This window comes from Eriocheir sinensis, chromosome 58 (assembly GCF_024679095.1).
Source record: "Eriocheir sinensis breed Jianghai 21 chromosome 58, ASM2467909v1, whole genome shotgun sequence".
Taxonomy (NCBI): domain Eukaryota; kingdom Metazoa; phylum Arthropoda; class Malacostraca; order Decapoda; family Varunidae; genus Eriocheir; species Eriocheir sinensis.
In genome coordinates, this window is record NC_066566.1 from 8,386,144 (window position 1) to 8,407,736 (window position 21,593).

General features: G+C 38.3%; 1 protein-coding gene across 14 annotated transcripts in view; it reads right to left on the reverse strand.

Moving 5' to 3' along the window:
• LOC126985116 (ribitol-5-phosphate xylosyltransferase 1-like) overlaps positions 1-16,896 on the reverse strand; it is a 93,190-nt gene extending 76,294 nt beyond the window's left edge. For 2 of the 14 annotated variants that reach the window (XR_007738319.1, XM_050839584.1), the window contains exons 1-5: positions 16,547-16,896; positions 12,742-12,789; positions 11,652-11,765; positions 9,839-10,037; positions 6,337-6,452 (exon numbers count right to left, since the gene is read on the reverse strand). Coding sequence is in view for 13 of the 14 variants with exons in the window: in XM_050839584.1 (XP_050695541.1) it covers positions 6,337-6,452; positions 9,839-10,037; positions 11,652-11,765; positions 12,742-12,789; positions 16,547-16,591 (522 nt within the window). In the remaining variant the exon portion in view is untranslated. Of the gene's footprint in view, positions 1-6,336; positions 6,453-6,801; positions 8,865-9,564; positions 9,646-9,838; positions 10,038-11,651; positions 11,766-12,741; positions 12,790-14,472; positions 14,603-16,430 lie in introns of those variants that run through there. The other 12 variants (XM_050839586.1, XM_050839591.1, XM_050839585.1 and 9 more) reach the window with 12 other exon arrangements.
• Between the last annotated feature and the right edge of the window lie 4,697 nt (positions 16,897-21,593).

The following is a 21,593-nucleotide window of genomic DNA, read 5'->3' on the forward strand; positions in this document are numbered from 1 at the left end:
ATCACTTTTCCTAAAAGAGCTAACCATGTAACATTTTCACCTTTAATCTTCTTAGAGGTACAGGTAATTCTCAATTTATATATTTAAAATAGATGATCTCTTTAACCCCTCCAAACCGCAAAAAAAATTCTCGGGAGATCCCCCAGAACGCAAAAGTCATCGGAAAATACACTTTGAAACTGAGAAAAGTCATAAAAGATGTTTTATAGAAAATTTTCTAGCACACCCTGCTGAAAAATCCGTTTCTTTCTAGGTTGTCGCATTTGGCTGGCATTCCATGATTCCCGAAAAATTCCAACTTTTTACTGGTGCAATGTAAAGAAAAAAATATTGAAGAAAAGTTGCTCATTTTATCACAATGGAGTCTGAAAAATATAGTTTATAATCTTTGACCTAGAAATTTACTGCCTACAGAGAGACAAAGTTGTGGTGAAACTCAATAAATAATTTTGGTAAATTTTTGCAGTTTTTTCATTCTACAGTACCCTCTTGAGTTTCACGCTTGCTTCATTCCGAAGGTATGACGCTAAACTTGAGGTATTGAAATACATGAAAAAGCGCTTATTGGTTCCGGCCTGTGGAAAAAAAATACTTTTTTTTTCGACTTGACTCCCTTGTTATCACAATTTTTTTCGACTTTACTCTCTTGTTATCTCAAAATATGTACCTTGGTAATAGGCAGAAAATGGGAAGTGAGAACAGGTCGTTCTGAAGCCGCAGTTGAAGGCGGCTGCCTTACAATTGGCTGGCAGTTCTGAATACACGCCTGTGATCCACGTGGTGTCGTCTGCTAATGTAAGGGTGGTTGTTCGCGGTCACCCGTGGTACAGTTGGACAAACCTATAGCTTCTGGTAGTTTTCTGTGTGTTATGGTATAATCTGCTAACTCTTTCTGTTATATATCATCAAATAACTAACATCATGATTGACTTTTCAATGCCTATTGAACGTAAACTGCCGCCGCAATCGCAAAATAGCTCGCAGAGAGGTTCAACTTGCTTACTGCTTCCATATTTCCCTCACCACTCACAAAGACCACAAGCGGACAAAAAAGAACAAATCCAAGTAAATTAACACTTTTAATGCTGTGTATTCCCATAGCGCGCATGCATGGTGGACAGCAGAAGGACTCATTTCAGCGGGAAGATATTGTTTGCAACATCGGCCAGTGTATAGTGGACCTTCTTCTTCTTTTGACCTGTAATGCTTTGTATCGCTTCTTAGGTCCTCCTTCTCCACATTTTTATACTTCACAACATGCACTTAGGGCCGCTTTCACGGGGTTAGCCTCGCTCCGCACCTTACCACACACTCTCAACACCTGTCGCTTTCTCTGCAGCCACCACTATAGTATCTCTATTATCTGAATACAACAATACAAGTGAATTCAAACAACAGCACGCAGAATTGCTTGCATTTGCTCTCAAGCCAAACCACCAGCATCCAGTTGCCCCATGCTACCATTGCAGTTTCTGCTACACAGCTCATTTTGATGTGTGTAATATTTCTGCTATTTTATGATGTGTGTCTGCCATCTGCCATGCTATAATAAATATATATGATAATATATGCTGAAGGCTATATATGGATTGCCAGGGGGAATGTCAGGAGGGGAAAGTCATTCATGGGGGAGTCATGCAGGGGAGGCAGGGAGGTGCATACAAATTGACAGGTTTCCTTTAACCTTTCTGGTACCTCCACACTTACCAAGGTTTTGACCAAGATTTATTATTATTATTATTTACATATGTTTTATTGTGTTAACCTATATGTTTATTATTATTATTATTATTATTATTATTATTACACACACACACACACACACAGAGAGAGAGAGAGAGAGAGAGAGAGAGAGAGAGAGAGAGAGAGAGAGAGAGAGAGACCCATAGGCCAATTTCACGTGGAAAACTATAGCGTCGATCACCGCCATTGGTAACGATCAAAACAAACAGTGACTGAAAGCGGCCCTTATTTACTTCACAGTGAGCACTTATACACTCCACCCTGAACTTAGGTGTTTTTCTGTTCTTTTCTTTCCCTGATTTTGGTTTTCTATGCCCTTTTGCTATTTTCCACTGTTCCTTTCACCGTCGCTGCCATGCATTACAGGTCAAAAGAAGAAGAAGAGGAAAACATCACTGGGAGATCTACAATTTTCATAGACTCGAGAAAAATGTTTTTTGGACTGTGGTTCCACAGCATGTGGTGTTCTCTTATCTTGTTAATCAAGTAGTAAGCAAAGCAGCTCTGCCAGTCCATTTTACGAGACTCTTAGGGGGCCATCTTCCACTGCTCCTCACTCCTCAGCCACTGCTGTCGTCTGTTTGTTTACATACAGCCGTGAGGTACCCACGTACCTACGCTCGTACTCGCAACCGTTTTCCATTCATACGGACAGCCAACAACTCGCTCCCGGTTGGACATGCGGGCAACTGGGGTTGCCCATAGCCCCAATGGTTGGACACCGCCTTTTAAGGCAGCACGCATGATGCTGACGGTAGGTAGACGTGACCCGAACATGTCAAAGGACCGCGAAACTCGTGGCGGTAATGCGCGAAAGTCGTGATGGTAAGAATTTAGGACTAAGCGCTAAACTCGAGGATCGCGAAACTCGGATAGCGCAAAACTCGAGAGGGTACTGTAGAATGAATCTCATTGGATAAAAGTTGTAGAAAATCATTCGTATAATTCAACTGTGAAATCAGATTATGATTTGGACTGACCGTTTGACTGAAATTCCATGATTCCCCCCAAATTCCAAGTTTTTACAGGTGCGACGTGCAGGAAAAATTATTGAAGAAAAGTTGTTAATTTTATCCCGATGGAGTCGGAACAAGATAGTCTTATATATATATATTATGTAATCTTTGACCCGGAAATTTGCTGCCTACAGAGAGCCAAAGTTGCAGTGAAACTCGAAAAATAATTTTTGTAAATTTTTGTAGTTTCTTTATTCTGGAATGAATCTCATTGAATAAAAGTTGTAGAAAATCATCCGTATAACTCAACTGTGAAATCAGATTATGATTTTGATAGACTGTTTGGCTGGAATTCCATGATTCCCCAAAAATTTCAATTTCTGCTTCCCACTCCTGTGAACTAAAACTTTAGCTCATCTAGAACATCATGTATATCAGTGGAGGTGTCAAGACTACGCTCAGCAGGCACACAACGAGCAGAAACTAAAGGAAGACTGCCGAAACAGGACAGCTGAGGGAACATAATCGCTCTTCAGGCGCCATGATGAGTAGGCAGGAACTGTAGACTATTTTTAGCACGGAGTCGTCTAAAGGGCAAAAGAGGTGCCAGTTTGTCACTTAGCATCGACATATACATGGTTATGCGCGCTGTTCAATTTCCAGAGAGCTTCTCGCTCTCCAGCGCTAACGTCATGCTCGTTGCCCACGTCAGAAAAAATTATGTGATGCCAGCGGCATCATCATCATTAAGGGGATATGGAAGGGTACACAGCTGCCCTTCCACGTATTCTCAGTTCCTCGTAGCCTCTTGGCGTGAGAGGTAGTGGGCATTTTCTTTCTCCCATATTTTGAGTGTTATTTATGATTGTGGTCAATTTCACCCAATATTTGCACTCAATCGAGGGGAGGAGACGAATGCAAATAGTGGGCAAAATTCACCGTGGCATTTGATCTCTTTTGATCTCTAAGGATAGTGAGGCAGCCAGCATGAGTCTCCATGGACCAACAGCAATCATTGTTGTAGCTATTGTCCTTCAAGCCAATATTTACTGTGTTAGGGAATTTAACGTTTGATCATTGCCAAATAACGTTAATTTTTGTTCTTACTTTCAAAACAAAATTAAAATAACTTATTTTCTTTGTACATTTCTATTTTACTTGTAAATGAAGTGAGTTATATTTTCATACTTTGGTTTTGGATTTGATAAACAGTTAGATTAACTTGTAATGTGTATATTATAACACACAGACATTCACATTATGTTATAATATACACATTACAAACTATTTTTTTATCATTTTCCTAATATTGGGTTAAATTCACTCATTGTTTGCAGACGCATCACAAAAAATATTGTTTGTATTTAAGGGTTAAGAAAACATCAATGGAAAAGGACCTCGGAGTAACAGTATCTCTGATAATTTGTCGCCAGAGAAACACTTGAACAAAATTGTAGGTGTGATATACAACCTGGTGAGAGACATAAAAGTTACTTTTCAATATTTAGATGAGAAAATGATGAAGAAACTGATTGAGACAGTGATAAGTCCAAGGTTGGAATACGCTGCAACAGTACGGTCACCGAGTACAAAGTTGAATATAAGGAAAGTAGAGAAGATTCAGAGGGCAGCAACAAAGTTGGTTCCAGGTCTAAGAGATTAAACAAATGAAGAGAGATGGAAGTGGTTGAACTTACCAACATTGGAGCAGAGGAGGGAGAGAGGAGACTTGATTGTGGTATTTAGGGTGCTGAATGGGATGGAGAATGTGGACAAGGAAGATTTAATAACATGGGATACAAGAGAATCAAGAGGCCATGGAAGGAAGGTGGAGAAGGAAGCCTGTTGAAGAGATATTAACCCATAAGGGTCGGGCTAGAGGACTATTGTCGTCCTCGCAGCACGCGGGCGGTGCTGATAGATTTTGGAAAATAGGTGTCTTTCATCAATGCCCCATGTGGCAATTTCAAACGAAAACATAATAATTTATACTATTTCTTCATCACCAATCCTTCCTCTCCACGATGAAATAAATTTGAAGTGTCTAGGTTGCTGCACGGCAAAGATATGATGTTGGGAAGAGGTGCTATTTTTGGCCAAGCCGAGCGCGTCGGATGGCGGGAACTCCCGCCACCCAACGCTTTCCGCCCGAGCAGGAATTCCCGTCACCCGACGCACACGGGTTAAGAAGAACAGTTTTCCACAAAGAGTGGTGGAGGCCTGGAACTGGCTGGGAAAATATGTGGTCCATGCAAAGATGATTCATGAATTTTAGCCAAAGTTAGATTATATGTAGTAAATAGAGATGGGACAGAATGAGCAGGGCTCCTTTCCTGTAAATCGCAACAAGGTAAACACAACTAGGTAAATGCACACATACACATATAGATTCAACTATGATTCTAATTCTGTTTCATAAAATGCATGGCACCAGGGTTGGTGCGTAACATGCAAAACACTATTGTACGTATAGGAAAACTGTTTAGATTACACAAAACTTACAGTACGCAAACTCACCAGGCACACAATACTCGCATAAACTGAGAGGTACCTGTACTGCAAATGTAATGTACTGTAAAATATATATATTTTTTGTGATAAAAATTTGTTTCATGTCCCAGACACCCATAATCCTTAACCCTTTCTTTACCTCAGCTTGCCGCTGATGTAAGCAATGCATTCGCCTACAGTCCTGTTCCCCTGTGCCGCACGCGAAGCTATCTTAAAAGACTGCTCCTCCACACTTACTGACAGTGTGTTTGCACTGGTACCACTGTCTGCTAGTTTCATTTTCCTTCACCTCTGTTTCAGGATCATATCTGAGTCATACTCATCTTGAGAGTGTCCTAATAGGTCCTCACGGTCATAAGTCATAATCTTTATCACTGCTATCTGAGGGAGGAGACTCCATTATCCCCAGCAAGCAGCTAAATATCAGTCACTTGAGTAGCATGATCATAGAAAACGGAGAATCTTAGATTTGGGATAACAGTATTATCCAACTTTTGAGTGAGAAATGGACTCTGCAAGTGATTGGCTACTGGGTGTGACTTTATGACGGATGAATGGCTGCATGGAATGGTTGATGCATTTGTTTATGTTTCACCACCACATGGGGTCTGAAAAGCTAAGATTCACACTCTGGGTTTGGCCAAGCACGTCCATGTATTAGCGTGGTACTAGCTTGCCACATTCATTTCACTTGGTACCTCAAAGATGTTTCCATACATGGTACGCATGTACATCAAAAGAGTACTGCGGGTGCAAAGGGGTGAACATTATAAGTCAAAGGAATGCAACCCCAAGACTTTACATATAGTTTTTCAGGAAAATTATGTTTGGTTTACCTGATATTTCCATTACATGAGCCCTTCAGGAACATATTCCTTGCGTAAATCAAGAATTACCTAAACAAGTAATACAACAATTTTTTTAAAAATCATTCCATAAAATCTAACCCCTGTGAGAACAGGCTGGATTTTTATCCATGACAAATTGGCCTTACAAAGAAAATATTTCACCCAGTATCACTAAAACTACAATCTTACAGTTTCTCTTTTCATTGATTGGAATGGAAAAATGGTTTTCAAATTATGACATTCAAAATTAAAAAATGTTACCATTTTGGCATACACACCTGCTTGCCTGAGCCTTCCCCTTCACCCAGCTGGACCACAGCCTCTTGACCCTCATGTGGCCTCATCTCCTGCTCTGCCAGCACTATGTCAGCTTCATGCTTCCCTATGTCAAAATCTGGAATTAAAATTTTCATTGTAATAAAACAGCAACACATAGCTAATACAACCATCATTTATGGTTTTGCTGAAGTACATACCCATATTCCCGTAATATTTTCCCTAGGAACACACTAACTCATTTTGAGCAATGCGGTGCTTAGTAGTAACAAGTACACACCTCCAACAGAGAAGTCAAGTATATACTTATGTTTGTACTGTTAAATATTTGAAACCATATATGTTTGTATTTATAATTCCTGGCTTCAGTAGTAATAAGGAAGATTATGTCAACTTAGGAATGCATTATTATTTTTACCATCACTATCATGGACTGTACACTAATAAGATAAGACCTACACACTCACTTGACCCTGGAACTTGAGGTAAACAATTGTCATGTGGTGGTGGCAGTGGCAAGAACCATGCGTGAGATTCTCCAGGGCTCAGCATTCAACAAACAAAAGACCACGTGAATAGAGAAGGCAATATCATGATCTTATGAGGCGATATGCAGTCTTGCGAAGAAATTAAGGACCAGAGCCAACAGGTCCTATCATGAGAGCCTCCTGGTGCTATTGACCAAATGTAAAAAAAAATATATATATCAATAAATAAATAAGCATTTATACATGTATTTAAATATTACAAAAACAAAATTTTGTTAATTACAGCATTTTCAGGCCCATATTAGACAAACTGGTGAGATCTACTGAACATACTTTGACTTTCATTTTCACTACTGAAGCAAGGAATAATAGATACAAACAAAAGAGCAACAGAAGTCAAAGTATAAATGGAACACTTCACTTTGAGGTACATATTTCTGCATACTTAATACTGTATTGAACAAAATGTTGTAACTTGATTATTTGAAGATGATTGGATAATGCCCCAAACAAGAATCAAAGGAATTGTGACCTGGCAAAGATGACAAACAAGTCACCTTTCACAACAAGCTTGCCTGACTGAAGCATAATCTTGTGTGTCTATGAGAGCTGAGTACACCAACACAAAAAGCAACACAGACCATCTCTACTGTCACTTGGACATGCATATAGTACTGTTTTACACAGGTGATGTTATTTATAGTACAATTCAAAGACTTTGCAGATAATTCAGTATCCACTGTGAATACCAATAACAATAAACTGATTGCACATATGGGCTACAAATACATTCTTAACCCCTTAATGACGATGATGCCGCCGGCGTCATATAGTTCTATCAGATGTGGGCAACGAGCATGACGCCAGCGCCGGAGAGTGAGAAGCTTTCTGGAATTGAAGGGGACGCGTAACTAGATCTCTGTCGATGCTGACTAAATGGCACCTCTTTTGTTTCCCCGACGTCCCCTACCACCATTCCATGCTAAAAATAGTCTACAGTTCCTGCCTACGCATCAAAGCGTCTGTAGAGCGATTCTGTTCCCTCAGCCGTCCTTTTTCGGCAGTGTTCCTTTAGTTTCTGCTCGTAGTGTGCATGCTAAGCATAGTCTTGGCACCTCCACCGATATACATGATGTTCTAGATGAACCAATATCTAGTTCAGAGGAGTGGGAAGCGAAAGTTGGAATTTTTGGGGAATCATGGAATTCCAGCTATAAGGTCTGTCCAAATAATAATCTGATTTCACAGTTGAGTTATACGGATGATTTTCTACAACTTTTATTCAATGAGACTCATTCCAGAATTAAAAAAACACAAAAATTCATAAAAAATATTTTTAGAGTATCACTGGAACTTTGGCTTTCTGTAGGCAGTAAATTTCCAAGTAAAAGATTATAAACTATATTTTACAGACTCCACCGTGATAAAATGAGCAACTTCTCTTCATTAAATTTTCCTGCATGTCCCACCAGTATAAAGTTGAAATTTGGGGGGAATCATGGAATTCCAGGCAAATGCAACAACCTAGAGAGAAACAGATTTCACAGCAGGGTGCACCAGAAAATTTTCTATAAAACATCTTTTATGACGTTTTCTCAGTTTCAAAGTTCATTTTACGCTGACTTTTGCGTTCAAGGGGGATCTCCCGAGAAAACTTTTGCGATCAAAAGGAGTTAATTAGCAGCACCAAACACTGAGCTATATATCTGCTTAAACCCCCCCTCTGGTAATACATATAAAGCTTAAGAGATTTGTGCAGTCTTATTGATCCAGTGAACACCCCCAAACATTCTTTCAGTTGTCAGTAAAGAAATTTCTCATGGTTCAAGTGCTTTGCTTCTTTGAACTTCAATATCTCAAGTTAAGCCAGTATCTGATTCAACATGCAATACAGAAAAATGGACTTTGCATTGTTGCCAAGTTGGAGAATGATCATGATGCAACCCTGGTTTACAACTTTGTTATTTATTTAAGAATCTCTTTTCTGTTAAAAAGTAACAAAGTTTAGGTATTAATGCTAAATACATGTTACAATGTCAATTTTCCACCGGACTCTGGTCACATGCAAACATGATCAACCATGCATATTATGGGTCAAAGTAGTGACATACATATATATATATATATATATATATATATATATATATATATATATATATATATATATATATATATATATATATATATATATATATATATATATATATATATATATATATATATATATATATATATATATATATATATATATATATATATATATATATATATATATATATATATATATATATATATATATATATATATATATATATATATATATATATATATATATATATATATATATATATATATATATATATATATATATATATATATATATATATATATATATATATATATATATATATATATATATATATATATATATATATATATATATATATATATATATATATATATATATATATATATATATATATATATATATATATATATATATATATATATATATATATATATATATATATATATATATACCAAATTTGTGCCATGATATAAACCCCCCAAAATAGGTGATACATAATCTGATCACAAATGCTTTGATATATATTATGAAATGGTTTGTGTGAGTTTTTTTTTCTTCTCATTTTTATCGCCTGGAGGGACCATTAAGAAACATGATCCTCACTGCTACCAGCTTAAGAGAAGTGTATGATCTGGTAGGAAAGAACATACAACCATAAAAGCTCTGATTCAAAGCACATCAAGGCATAGCAGTAAGGTGTATCCATGTGGGGATCTTAGCATCAATGCTGCTCTCTGAAAGTGAAAAGAAATGAGCATCAGGGTAGTCTGAAGACAGGCAGAGTTTTGAGGTGATGCAGGAAAAGCAGCATATACAAAAATCATGTGATATGCAGATGCAAGAAAGTGTGTATATTAAAGTTTAAATAAGCTAACAAGTAATAAAACTGTAAAAGTTCCACATGCATACACACAATACGCAACACACCTAAAACAACCTTTTGACGCCCTTCCCTTGGTAGAGCGTGCCGTGGTTTATCCTCTAGCTTTGGTAGGCTTTTCATGCCTCTAACGGTGGAGAAGGCAGAGTTGTAGATGCAGTAGGCAAGGTATATAGTCACCACTACCTGAATGAAACATACACCAAGCAGGACCTTTCGTAGTATTTGCCCTGGACTTCGGATCATCTGCAAGAAAACAATTTAATGAAATTAATTTAATCAATTTAACTACTTAACAAACCAATAATTAGTAGTGATTATGATAAAAGCATATCAATTAATGTTATCTATCTGGTTGGTGGAAATGGCTAGTGATCATCTTCAATACACTATCATAATCCCGAAAGAAATTAGTAAGCACAGCATTGTGTGGAATGTATTCCTACTAAAAATTTAACCAAAGCTGAGACTGTGTAAGCAAAACATTGTGAAAAAAGGCTGCTTAGCAGTAAACTTAATGTAGCTGAATTGCCATAAAATTATACCTATTTAACATGATATCCCAAGGGACACCAATTCTACACAGAAAACTCAGAAACAATTGTCAAAAGTGTCATACTCTCCCCTTTCTGCACCATATTCATTACATGTATCAGTACAGTGGACCCTCTATCAAACACAAGTTAGACACCAAAGGAATTTGGAGTACCAAACAGATTTTGTGCTAAATGGAGGTGCTATTTCAATGATATATATTGATTTCAGATTGATGAGAAACATCAGTTACTAAATATACATTTATTGACAAGCATGAAAAAGGAGCAGCAGCCATTATGGACAAAATAAAACGTGGGACCCAAAAAGCAGGAATTTTCTGGAGACAGGATACATTTGGGCCTCATTATGCACCATTTATTAGTCCAGGTTGTGAGTATCATTGTGACTACCAAGATTCACAGATATTAAACTCCCTTATATAAAGTGGTGTAGTATTAGTGTATAACCTCCAGTAAAGGTCTAATAATACAGACATGGATAACCTGAAAATTCCATTGGTCCAAATTTTTTAAGGGGGCTGACGAAAATTCCAAAATTTAGAAAAAATATCAAATCAAGCACCAAGCAGCAGGGTCAAGAAACAGGAGACTCAGTCAGGAGAGACTTACATTTAGTCTAGCTGTTGACAGACAAATATCTGCTTCATTTTCATAGTGCATAGTGCCCTGTTTTGTCAGAAAGGTGGCTCCCACAATTTCAACAAGTGATAGTTTTGAGCCGATGCTTGAGAACAATGAGAGAAAGTGATAAAAAAACTGACATGTAGGTTTAGTGAACTTTGCTCAGCACAGTAATACAGGTTGAAAATCCCTTATCAGAAATTCATGGGACCGAAAGTGTTGCATATTTTTTATTTTTTTGGATTTCTGAATATTTTTATTTGAATCTAAATATGTAAAATGAAAAATGAAATAAGCCAACATTTTATTTTTAAAGTACATAATGTACAAAAAATAACGCTAGTCATGATACACTCATACATGGAGGTGAAATTCAGATCTCACATAAAAATAATGTTTTGTACTTACTGAACGAAAAAAACCATGATAATGTAGTGCTGAAAACACAAAGATCGCACACCAAAGCACAAAGCAATCAGACACGAGCGCACGGGTGCTATTTTTACGAGTTTACAACACGGACTGAGACTACGGTTGCCAACTTGCCACCCTTTCCTTTAAATACAGAATGCCATTTGTTTCATATTTGGCTGTCTGAATGGTTGAGCAGATAAAATTCAGTATTTTAAAACTGTAGTGAGCACATTTTTTGGTGAACCGCAAAACCAGTCCATAAAATTACGTTTGTCAAGGGTCGTCCTGAAATCCGTGTAAAATACGCGTCGCAACATCCCTCCTGCTCCCCCCTTCCTCCTGCCTTCACCAGCAGTGGGCAGCAGCTGTCAGTCATGGCAGGCTAAAGAATTTTACTCATATCAATTTAATGTCAGCCCTCGTATGGAGTAGGCATCTCACATGTGGGGGACTCCACACACACAGCTCTTGGACAAAGTGGAGTCTAAGGCTCTTTGTCACAACTCCTCCTCTCACTGAGTCTCCTACCTCTTGAATTCCACCGCAATGTTGCATCTCTTTCTATCTTCTACTGATATTTACATGATGATTGCTCTTTTCAACTTGCTAACTGCATGCCTCCCCCCCTCCTACGGCCCAAATACACTCGACTTTCTACTCTAGCTCATCCCTATATTGACCAAATCCCCTAGACAAGAGTTAACCAGCATCTTCATTCTTTTATCCCTTCCACTGGTAAACTCTGGACAGCCTTCCTTTGTCTGTATTTCCTCCTGGCTATGACTTGACTTCTTTCAAGAGAGGTATGTCAAAACACCTCTTCTCCAGAAATTGACCTCTTTTTTGGACTCTTACTCTGTTTACTTTTATTGGAGCAGTGCCTAGGAAGCTTTTTATGTTGTATTTTTGTTCTATTGCCTTTGAGCAGTCTTCCTTGCAGTAAAAAAAAAAAAAAAAAAAAAAAAAAAAAAAAAAAAAAAAAAACAAGATCTGCCCAGAAACATCCTTCCAACAAAAATCAATTGTTCAAATGAATTGAAACATTATTACACAGTCTGAATCTGTTTTAACTTGCCAGTATTGTCAAATGCATTATTCTGGAAATAGTTATTGGCTACATCCTACTGTAAGTCTCTGGCACACTCGATAAACTATCCCTACATCCTGCACTCAACTAAATATTCACTAATATAAAGTAATTTTCACAACTTTCAATATAGGGATGATTAAGAAGTTGTAAAATTACAGCAGTATTTTATTAAGTTTACAGTGTCAATTTATGAATAACCTAGTGAGTCATGACCTAGTATCTAAGAGCTCTATTAATGAAAATCTGAGATCACAAGCATTCATCATACCCGGGCTTTCAGACGTTGGATTTTCTTGTGGTCATCCTTTGAGGAATACTGTGAAAATACAATGTTTACATATAATAATTTGGGTGAAACTGTCATATACAAATTATAAACACAGCCTTATCATAGAAGCAGTTTCTAACTATATATCTGTGTTCATATGATCAAGAAAATTGGATAACAAATTTTCATGCATCTTAAAAATAAAACCCTCAAATTTAAATACTAATGAGATGCTCCATTACAGAAGAGTTCTGTGCGACTTAGTATAATTACTTTTTCATAAGCATATAACTTAATGCTGTACCGGTACTGAAAAACAGTTTTTTATCACTTTTTTTTCCCAGTTACCAACAGAAAGATCTCAATCTTACTACAGCACATCATACACGCTGTTCATGTAATGTGAAAATTGTATATCATTTCAATTGGTATTTAAAGCAGGCAGATGTGGGGCTGAGGGTGCTCTAGGAGATGCAACAGTGAAACATGTCCCATGGGAAAAGACAGTAGTGTATGTATAACTCACGTTATGGATGATACCCCTAAATTTACATGGTAATGTACTGGAGGCAGGGGCTGAGTGGTCAGCTTACCAGTACGGCGTCCTGGAAAACCTGGGTTTAAGTCCTGCCTGTCGCAAAAAGCTGACAATTTTGTTATCGCTGAGTGGCTAAAGACAAGCCACATGGTGTTCTGATAACCACCCATTAACCTGGACTGTTGCAAAACTCTCTCAAGAAGATTAAATGGAGCTTAAGGACAGACCACCTCTGTCTGGGCCATGGGGTCTGTGTGGTCTGATTTTCTATGTAAATCTATGTAAATCCAAGGGACAGCAATCATTCTATCTAAATGTCAAGTGCCTTTTTGCACTTGAAGTGTGTATGTAATTTTTCTGACCACAGATTACAAAACCAACTCAGACATGAGGTCCACTATAGGGTTCAAAAAGCAAATGTAGTCGCATGATTCTAGTGCCCAGTGAATAATTTTATCTTTGACTTTTTTTCTGTGCTGTTCTGTACATAACTACACAGCATCGTATTATGGTAATTATCGAGAATCACTATGTGTCTCCATCATTACCCCTACAATAATAATTCCCTTAATAGTTTCATTTACTGCTTTACTCCTTTAGTTTTACCAGCACATCTATATACTGTGTTTGCAAGTGATGTTATTAATTAAGAAAGATACTGTTCTTCTCTGTTCCAACAAATTTAGAACACCTATTAGTGGGGAGGGTTACAATACCCTGGAAATTGTCAGGTAAATGTACACATTGAACTGTTGCTGTCTAGCTGAAATTAAGTAATTCTGAGAAATATTTTTGTGGAAATTCAAATCTTTCAAATAAAGCAGGGTGTGATGGTGGCCCTAAGTTGAACAATACAGATTCTTTGTCTAGCCATCACTATTTAACAGTGATAGGTTACTATCCAGTAGGCAATTAGTGGTTTTATTAGTTAAGAAATAGTTTCAATGAGGCAGATAGATTATTATCAACCACAAAGCAAGTAATTATTCAATGCGTAGTACACTTCCATCCAACACACACTAGGGTACCATTTAATTATATTGTCCTTTATGAGTAACTGTCTTTTAATTTAGAGTAAAATGGTTACAACTTCAATTTATGCTTTTGGGACATATTTGTTCTAAAACCTATAATACTGATGAGAAATACTGTAGTGCCAGACCTGCCTGATGGGCAAGCCTCCCATAACTCACTCTGCGAATGGGGACCTCTTAGCCCGACTGGTTGAGTGGCTGTCCCATCTCGCTGGTCGCAGGTTCGATCCCCAGCTCCGGTGAAACTCTTTCCTGGTCTGGATTAATTTCTCGTGTGTTTCGTGACATGCTGTGGTCATGTAGAGATATAATGAAAGTGATTTGAGGCAATACATGTGGTGGCAATGCAGTGGGCATCCTCTCCTGAGTTCTGCTGTGTCTCCCCTGAGTGGTAAACAGGAAGATGGATGGCCCATGCTCTCCGAAGAGTTCATAGAAAACAGGAAGTTTCAGTGACAAACACACAGAAATTAATCTAGAAGGGGAAGGGAAGTCGTGTAGTGCCTGACCCACCTGATGGGTGAGCTTTCCATAACTCTCACTCTGCGAGTAAGGGTACTGCTTTGGCCGAATGGTTAGGCTGTCCCATATTGCTGGTTGTGAGTTTGATCTCTGGCGACAGTGAAACCCATTCCAGGTCTGGATTAATTTCTTGTGTGTTTTGTGACAAGCTGTGTTCGTATGGAGATATAGTGAAAAGGATTTGGGGCAATACAATAGCTTTTTTTTTTTGAGGCATGGAGAGATCTCTACACTCTCTCAAACTATTAGTAAATATTCCCTTTATTGCAACTTCTTGTTTTTGGCTTTTTTTCTTCCATTTCTTTTTTTTTCTCTTTTTTTCATTCATTTGAGTGTTTTAAGGCCTCATGGCATACAATTGAATAATATCCAAAACATAACCATGACAATTGGGTAAAGATTTGTAGTATTATTGCACTGATATCTCATTTCGTACCTCAACTGCTTTAACTAGTGTGGCTGCAGGTGATGGAGTGGCCCGCAGCAGCTTGCAACAGTCAAAACCTGAAGCTCACTACAACTAATATCCAATACAAGTGTTCACACTCTTACCTGTGAGGACATTACCCCCTTGACCTCCCTTTGGGTCACTAAATGAATATATGTGTAACCTCCTAAGAGGGGGGCTCTGCCCCCTTGACTATCCTGTGTTTCCACATTTTGTCACAAGGGGTATCTTATCATTATTAATCATGTGCACAACAAATGAGGCGTCATAATACTCCAATGAACCCAAAACATCAAACAGAAAAAAAAATGAAAAGTGGCTGTGAAGGTAATCTTTGCTGTGGTGAGCAAAAAAGGGTAAATATTCATTTTAGTACTGTGCCAGTATCTCATTAACTACTTTATGAAACATCACTATCTCTTCATATATATTTTCTACAAACCTTTAACAGTCATGGAAACGCTTTCAAAATCCAATTCATGGACTTTTTTTTACTCTTGAAAATACGGGATAATATTTTTCTAAAGCGCGTCGCCTCCTCTGGTGCTGGCCACGGCGACGGTGCCGCCGCTGCAAAATAGCTCGCAGAGGGTTTAGAGTGGGAGAGCATATTAAAACTACTCCATCCGAACCTGCCCCCCTCAAACCCCCTTTCTAACCAGGGGGGCTGCATCTCCCCTGGACCCCCCATGTATATGCAACTTATTTCTGCGAGGAGGGATTTCTCACAACACTGGCTGCACCGCCGCCGCGGCTGTCGCCAGAGCAAACCTGTTATTTTTATGCAAATACTGTGAATTTGATCATGGAGCATGAATGTAACCTAACCTAACCTTACCTAACCTAACAAAACCCTCTGCGAGCTATATTGCGGCGGCAGCGGCACCATATATGTCGCCATGGCCGTCGCCAGAGGAGGCGACGCGCTTTCGTAAACATTATCCCCTATTTTCAAGAGTAAAAAAAAAGTCCTTGAATTGGATTTTGAAAGTGTTTCAATGACTGTTGAAGGTTTGTAGAAAAGATATATGAAGAGCTACTGATGTTTCATAAGGTAATGAAATACTGGCACGGTGCTAAAAATGAATCTTAACCCAAAAAAGTAATAAACTGTCTGTAGTTGTTCTTCAGCTTCACGGAAACACACCGTCCTGTGGTGCATCCCCGTGCCAGGGGCCGGGCAGCGGCGGCGTGACAGCGACAGCCACGGCAGCGGAGGCCCTGCCCCCACCACACAGCACGCCCCACTGTTTGACAACTCACGTCCATGGTCTTGGTGGGCGAGACGGACACCCTGCGCTCCACCATCTCAGCAAGTGTCAGTACCAGGCAACGCGGCGCCACGCCCCTCGGCTGGGTGTTCTTTAGGCGCGGGGCCGCTGGCTGGCCGGGCTGTGAAGAAGCGTAGAGTTGACAGTCGGGAGTTTCGTCTTTGTAACGGCACCTACTGATGTACCCACAGAGTTAATAGAGGGTTCCCAGCGCCTGGATTTAGAAGGAACTGGCGGCCATCTTAGGGTGACGGATGGCGAGACAAAGATAAATTTAACATCACATAGTTATGTCTGCAAGATGTTACCAGCGCCTCGGCGATCTTCTGTCACATAGACTTGATATTTTCTTGTCCATTTTTTACCCTCTGATTATTGTTACATTGGTACATGTCATATACCATCTGAATCGGAAAAAATGTGCTGAATTTGAAACTGTAAATGAAAATCTTATGCAATAAAAAGTACATGAATGACAGAGAGTTGAAGCAAAAAAAGTGAACATAAATGTTAATACACTACAATATTTTTTTCTCATTATTTTATTGTAGGTATACCTAAGTGCAATACCTTTGTGATCATGATCGACATGCAGCAATGTCTCATCAACACGATGATCGGCTTAGTTTTCCTAAATATCATAATGGTGGCTAGCCAATAGTGGTTAAGTGTGAGCATGTGGAATTACGGAAAGGTCGCCAATCCGTCACCCTATGGCCGCCAACCACGGATCGAGTTACAAGCAGGAGTAGTGGCTTCACTTTTCACCGTGGCGAAAGATTGGAGTTGAACCCTCTTGTCTATAACTGTGTAGATGTAGCTCTTCACTGTGAGTCAAGCTGTTATTTTCCTCTTTTACTTTCTTCCTATTTTTCACTTTTCATCCAATATATATATATATATATATATATATATATATATATATATATATATATATATATATATATATATATATATATATTTTTTTTTTTTTTTTGCTTCCTCAACGTAATTGTTTTCAAATAAGTATTCTCTTATGCATGATGTCTTCAATAATATATATATGGCGTGCACGAGAGTAACTGCAGTTCACCATCGCAACGGGGCTATATATCGGATCAGAGGTAGCTGGTAGTCTGTAAAACGACTTGTCGGGGAACTTGTTCGCTTTATTGCCGCACCCCAGCAGTGTACAAGTGGATGACATTTCGACAGAAAGTCTGTCTTGCGACACCAACGCAGAACAGATCAAAAGAAGAATTAAGAAGCGCGGTTTGTTTTGCCTCCAACTCGGCCCCAAGCATGAACTTGATGAGTTGTGCACGCAACCTATACGTACTTGTAGTGCAGCTGATGAGTGATGACTTGCCTGATGGGCGAGCCTCCCATAACTCACACTGCGAGGGGGTTACCTCTTTGGCAGACTGGTTAATGCAGTGTGGGTCACGGTTTCTGAGCGACGCTGAAACCAGGTATGCTGTGGTGGAGTTAGAACGAGTATCTGTCGTCTGGGCTATGAGAAAATGTCGGATGTACCTGCTAGGCCTTCCTAACTTTCAGCTGGTGGTGGATCACAAGCCGCTTATCACCATTCTCGATCACCACACACTGCATGGATTCCATTGAAAATCCTCGTATTCAGCGGCTGAAAGAGAAAGTCTCACCGTATGTCTTCACTACCATCTGGCGTAAAGGTAAGGAGCACGAGCTTCCAGATGCCCTGTCCCGTGCCCCCGTTGACGATCCGACACCCGCCGACACCGAGGTAGAGTCTGAAGTGGCCCACCACGTACGCGAGTGTATGTTGCTCAAGGCCTGCGAGATTTCGGAGACTCCTGCAGACCCGTACGCTGAGTCTTCCCGAAGCGACGCCAACCCTCTGCACCACGAAACCGGCAGAACGCACGTATACCTGGCCGTCGCCCTCAGTGGCGGATCCAGGGGAGGGGGTGGGGGGTGGGGGGGGGGGCTGGGGCGGCCGCCCCCCACTTAGGATCTAAATTGCGCCCTTTCGAAGATTCACTGAGATCTGGGAGGGTATATTTCCGTGAACACTACTACTAGCCTACTAATTATAATGATGATAATAATAATAATAATAATAATAATAATAATAATAATAATAATAATAATAATAATAATAATAACAATAATAATAATAACAATAATAATATTATTACTATTACTATTACTACTACTATTACTACTACTACTACTACTACTACTACTTTAATATGTAGATCTAACAGATCTAACCTTTAATTGCAATGCAAGCAAATATTATGTGAATATTAAACAAGAAATAGGCATATATATATATATATATATATATATATATATATATATATATATATATATATATATATATATATATATATATATATATATATATATATATATATATATATATATATATATATTACGGTCATTTTGCAAAATTGGTCATTTTGCAGAATGCCCGGCGTATGCAAAAAAGACCAAATCCGTGGGCACTCTGCAAAATGACGTAAATATCCGGGCATTTTGCAGAAGGATCAAGGTTTTGGACTTTTTACAAAATCACCAGTATTATCGTTGGTCAGTTTACAAAATATCCAAACAGCAAGTAGCCAGTTGAAAAAAAGGCGAGTAAACGATAAAAGGTTTGATGCTCACCGTTTTAATTTTCAGCTTATCAAGGAAGTTCTGGTGATGTGACCAGAGTGCAAGATGGTTCATGGCAAACCACGACATTCACAATCGCAGGGCTCGGTGGAACGAGCTAACAGGGATGTTGAAGCAATTCTCGCATGTTGGATGAAGGACAGCAATACTACACAGTAGTCACAGGGACTGCGCTCTGTCCAGTGGAAGAAAAACACCCGCTTTCATTCCGGAATTGGAAGAACACCATACGAGGCCATGTATGGACAGAAGGCTCGTCTTGGTGTTGACGCATCTTCTGTACCAGAGGAAGTCATAAACGGTATGCAGATGGAGGAGCAGCTTGCAGAAGCACTAGGTGTTGTCAATGAGGACACAGATACAGAGGAGGAAGAGACAGGTGCTGAAGAGCAAGAAGAACCATCCGCTGACATTAACTGCATCTCCTGTGGTAAAAGCGACTTTGGTTCAAGTGTGAGCAAGGTGTATGGGAACCCATGTCACTCTTATACTCCGTGTTCTGTGACGAATGAAGATGCTGATGAGCCTGTGCTTTGTTCCATCTGCAATCGGAATCGCAGTATTCATACTGAAGAAATGAAGTCCAACATAGAACAACAGAGACAAGCTAAAAAATGATGTATAATTCTGTGAGGAGATTTAAACCAGCCCACGCAGGGGACACAGACCACGGACGTGCAGAGTTTCCTAAAGTGAAGATCGTTGTTTTCAGGCATTGGACAATGGCACGTACAAGCTTGGTACAAATAACGGCCTGCTTTAAACAGGTGTACACTCGCAACCAATTTACTCTGTCTTGAAAAATTCCTTTCGATAGATGCTATAGTACAGGAGCGGGAAGTAAGCCTACGGGAAGTAGCCATTGCTGAATCCATGGGACAAGGTCAGGGATTCGCTAAATGCTCTTGCACTAAGTCATGTACTACCAAACGCTGCAAGTGCTTAAAAAACTATGTTTCATGCAACAGCAGATGCAAATGCAGTGCCTCTTGCGCTAACAAGTTCGACACACACACACACACACACACATACACACACACACACACACACACACACACACATACACACACACATGACACATAGGCACACACTCGCTTAAGGATGCAAGACCATTTTCTGTAGGTTGAATAAACATACTTTTTAAGGTTTAAATGTATTTTCTAATGAATTTTTTTTAATATATTTTACGTTCACTTCCTTTTATCATTTACTCGCCGTTCTTTCAACTAGCTACTTGCTAAATACTTCTTTTTCAAAGAATGAATAAATACTAAATACTTTTTAAGGTTTGATGTATTTTCTATGAATGAATAAACTTGTTATATTTTACGTTCACTATCTTTTATCGTTTACTCGCCTTTTTTCCAACTGGCTACCTGCTGTTTGGACATTTTGTAAACTGACCAACGATAATACTGGTGATTTTGTAAAGTCCAAAACCTTGATCCTTTTGCAAAATGCCCAGATATTTAGGTCATTTTGCAAAGTAACCACGGATTTGGTCTTTTTGCATACTGGCCGGGCATTCTGCAAAATGATCAAATTTGCAAAATGACCGTAATATATACATACATACATATATATATATATATATATATATATATATATATATATATATATATATATATATATATATATATATATATATATATATATATATATATATATATATATATATATATATATATATATATATATATATATATATATATATATATATATATATATATATATATATATATATATATATATATATATATATATATATATATATATATATATATATATATATATATATATATATATATATATATATATATATATATATATATATATATATATATATATATATATATATATATATATATATATATATATATATATATATATATATATATATATATATCAGATACCAGACTCAGATATAAAACAGAAAAATCACTGAGGAAGACTGACTCACGAATACAGGAACAATACAACACTAACAAAAGGGTGACATATAATCGTGTAGAAATTCGAGAATCTAAGGAAACCGACTGTATTGTCCTGGAGATTATAATGTAGGAGATGTGAAGTAGGATTGTGAGTGGGACAGGATTGTGATTATTTGTTTGCGATGTAAAGCAAAGGTAAAACCACTGGGTGTGGTAAAATTGGGTGTTTCCATGACTTGTAGTAGATTATACTATAGGAATGTGTTATTAGGATTTTGTGAAGAGAGTACATAATGATTGTGATGTAAGCAGAGAGATACAAACCACTGCTTGTGGAACGACGAGTGTTATTATTATTGGCAACAACTGAGCACATATTGTAGTATTATGTTTAAGACATGTCGTTTGTCATATGTTGCATCCATTGCTGAATATGCCAGTGTTATGATCGTCTGAGCATAG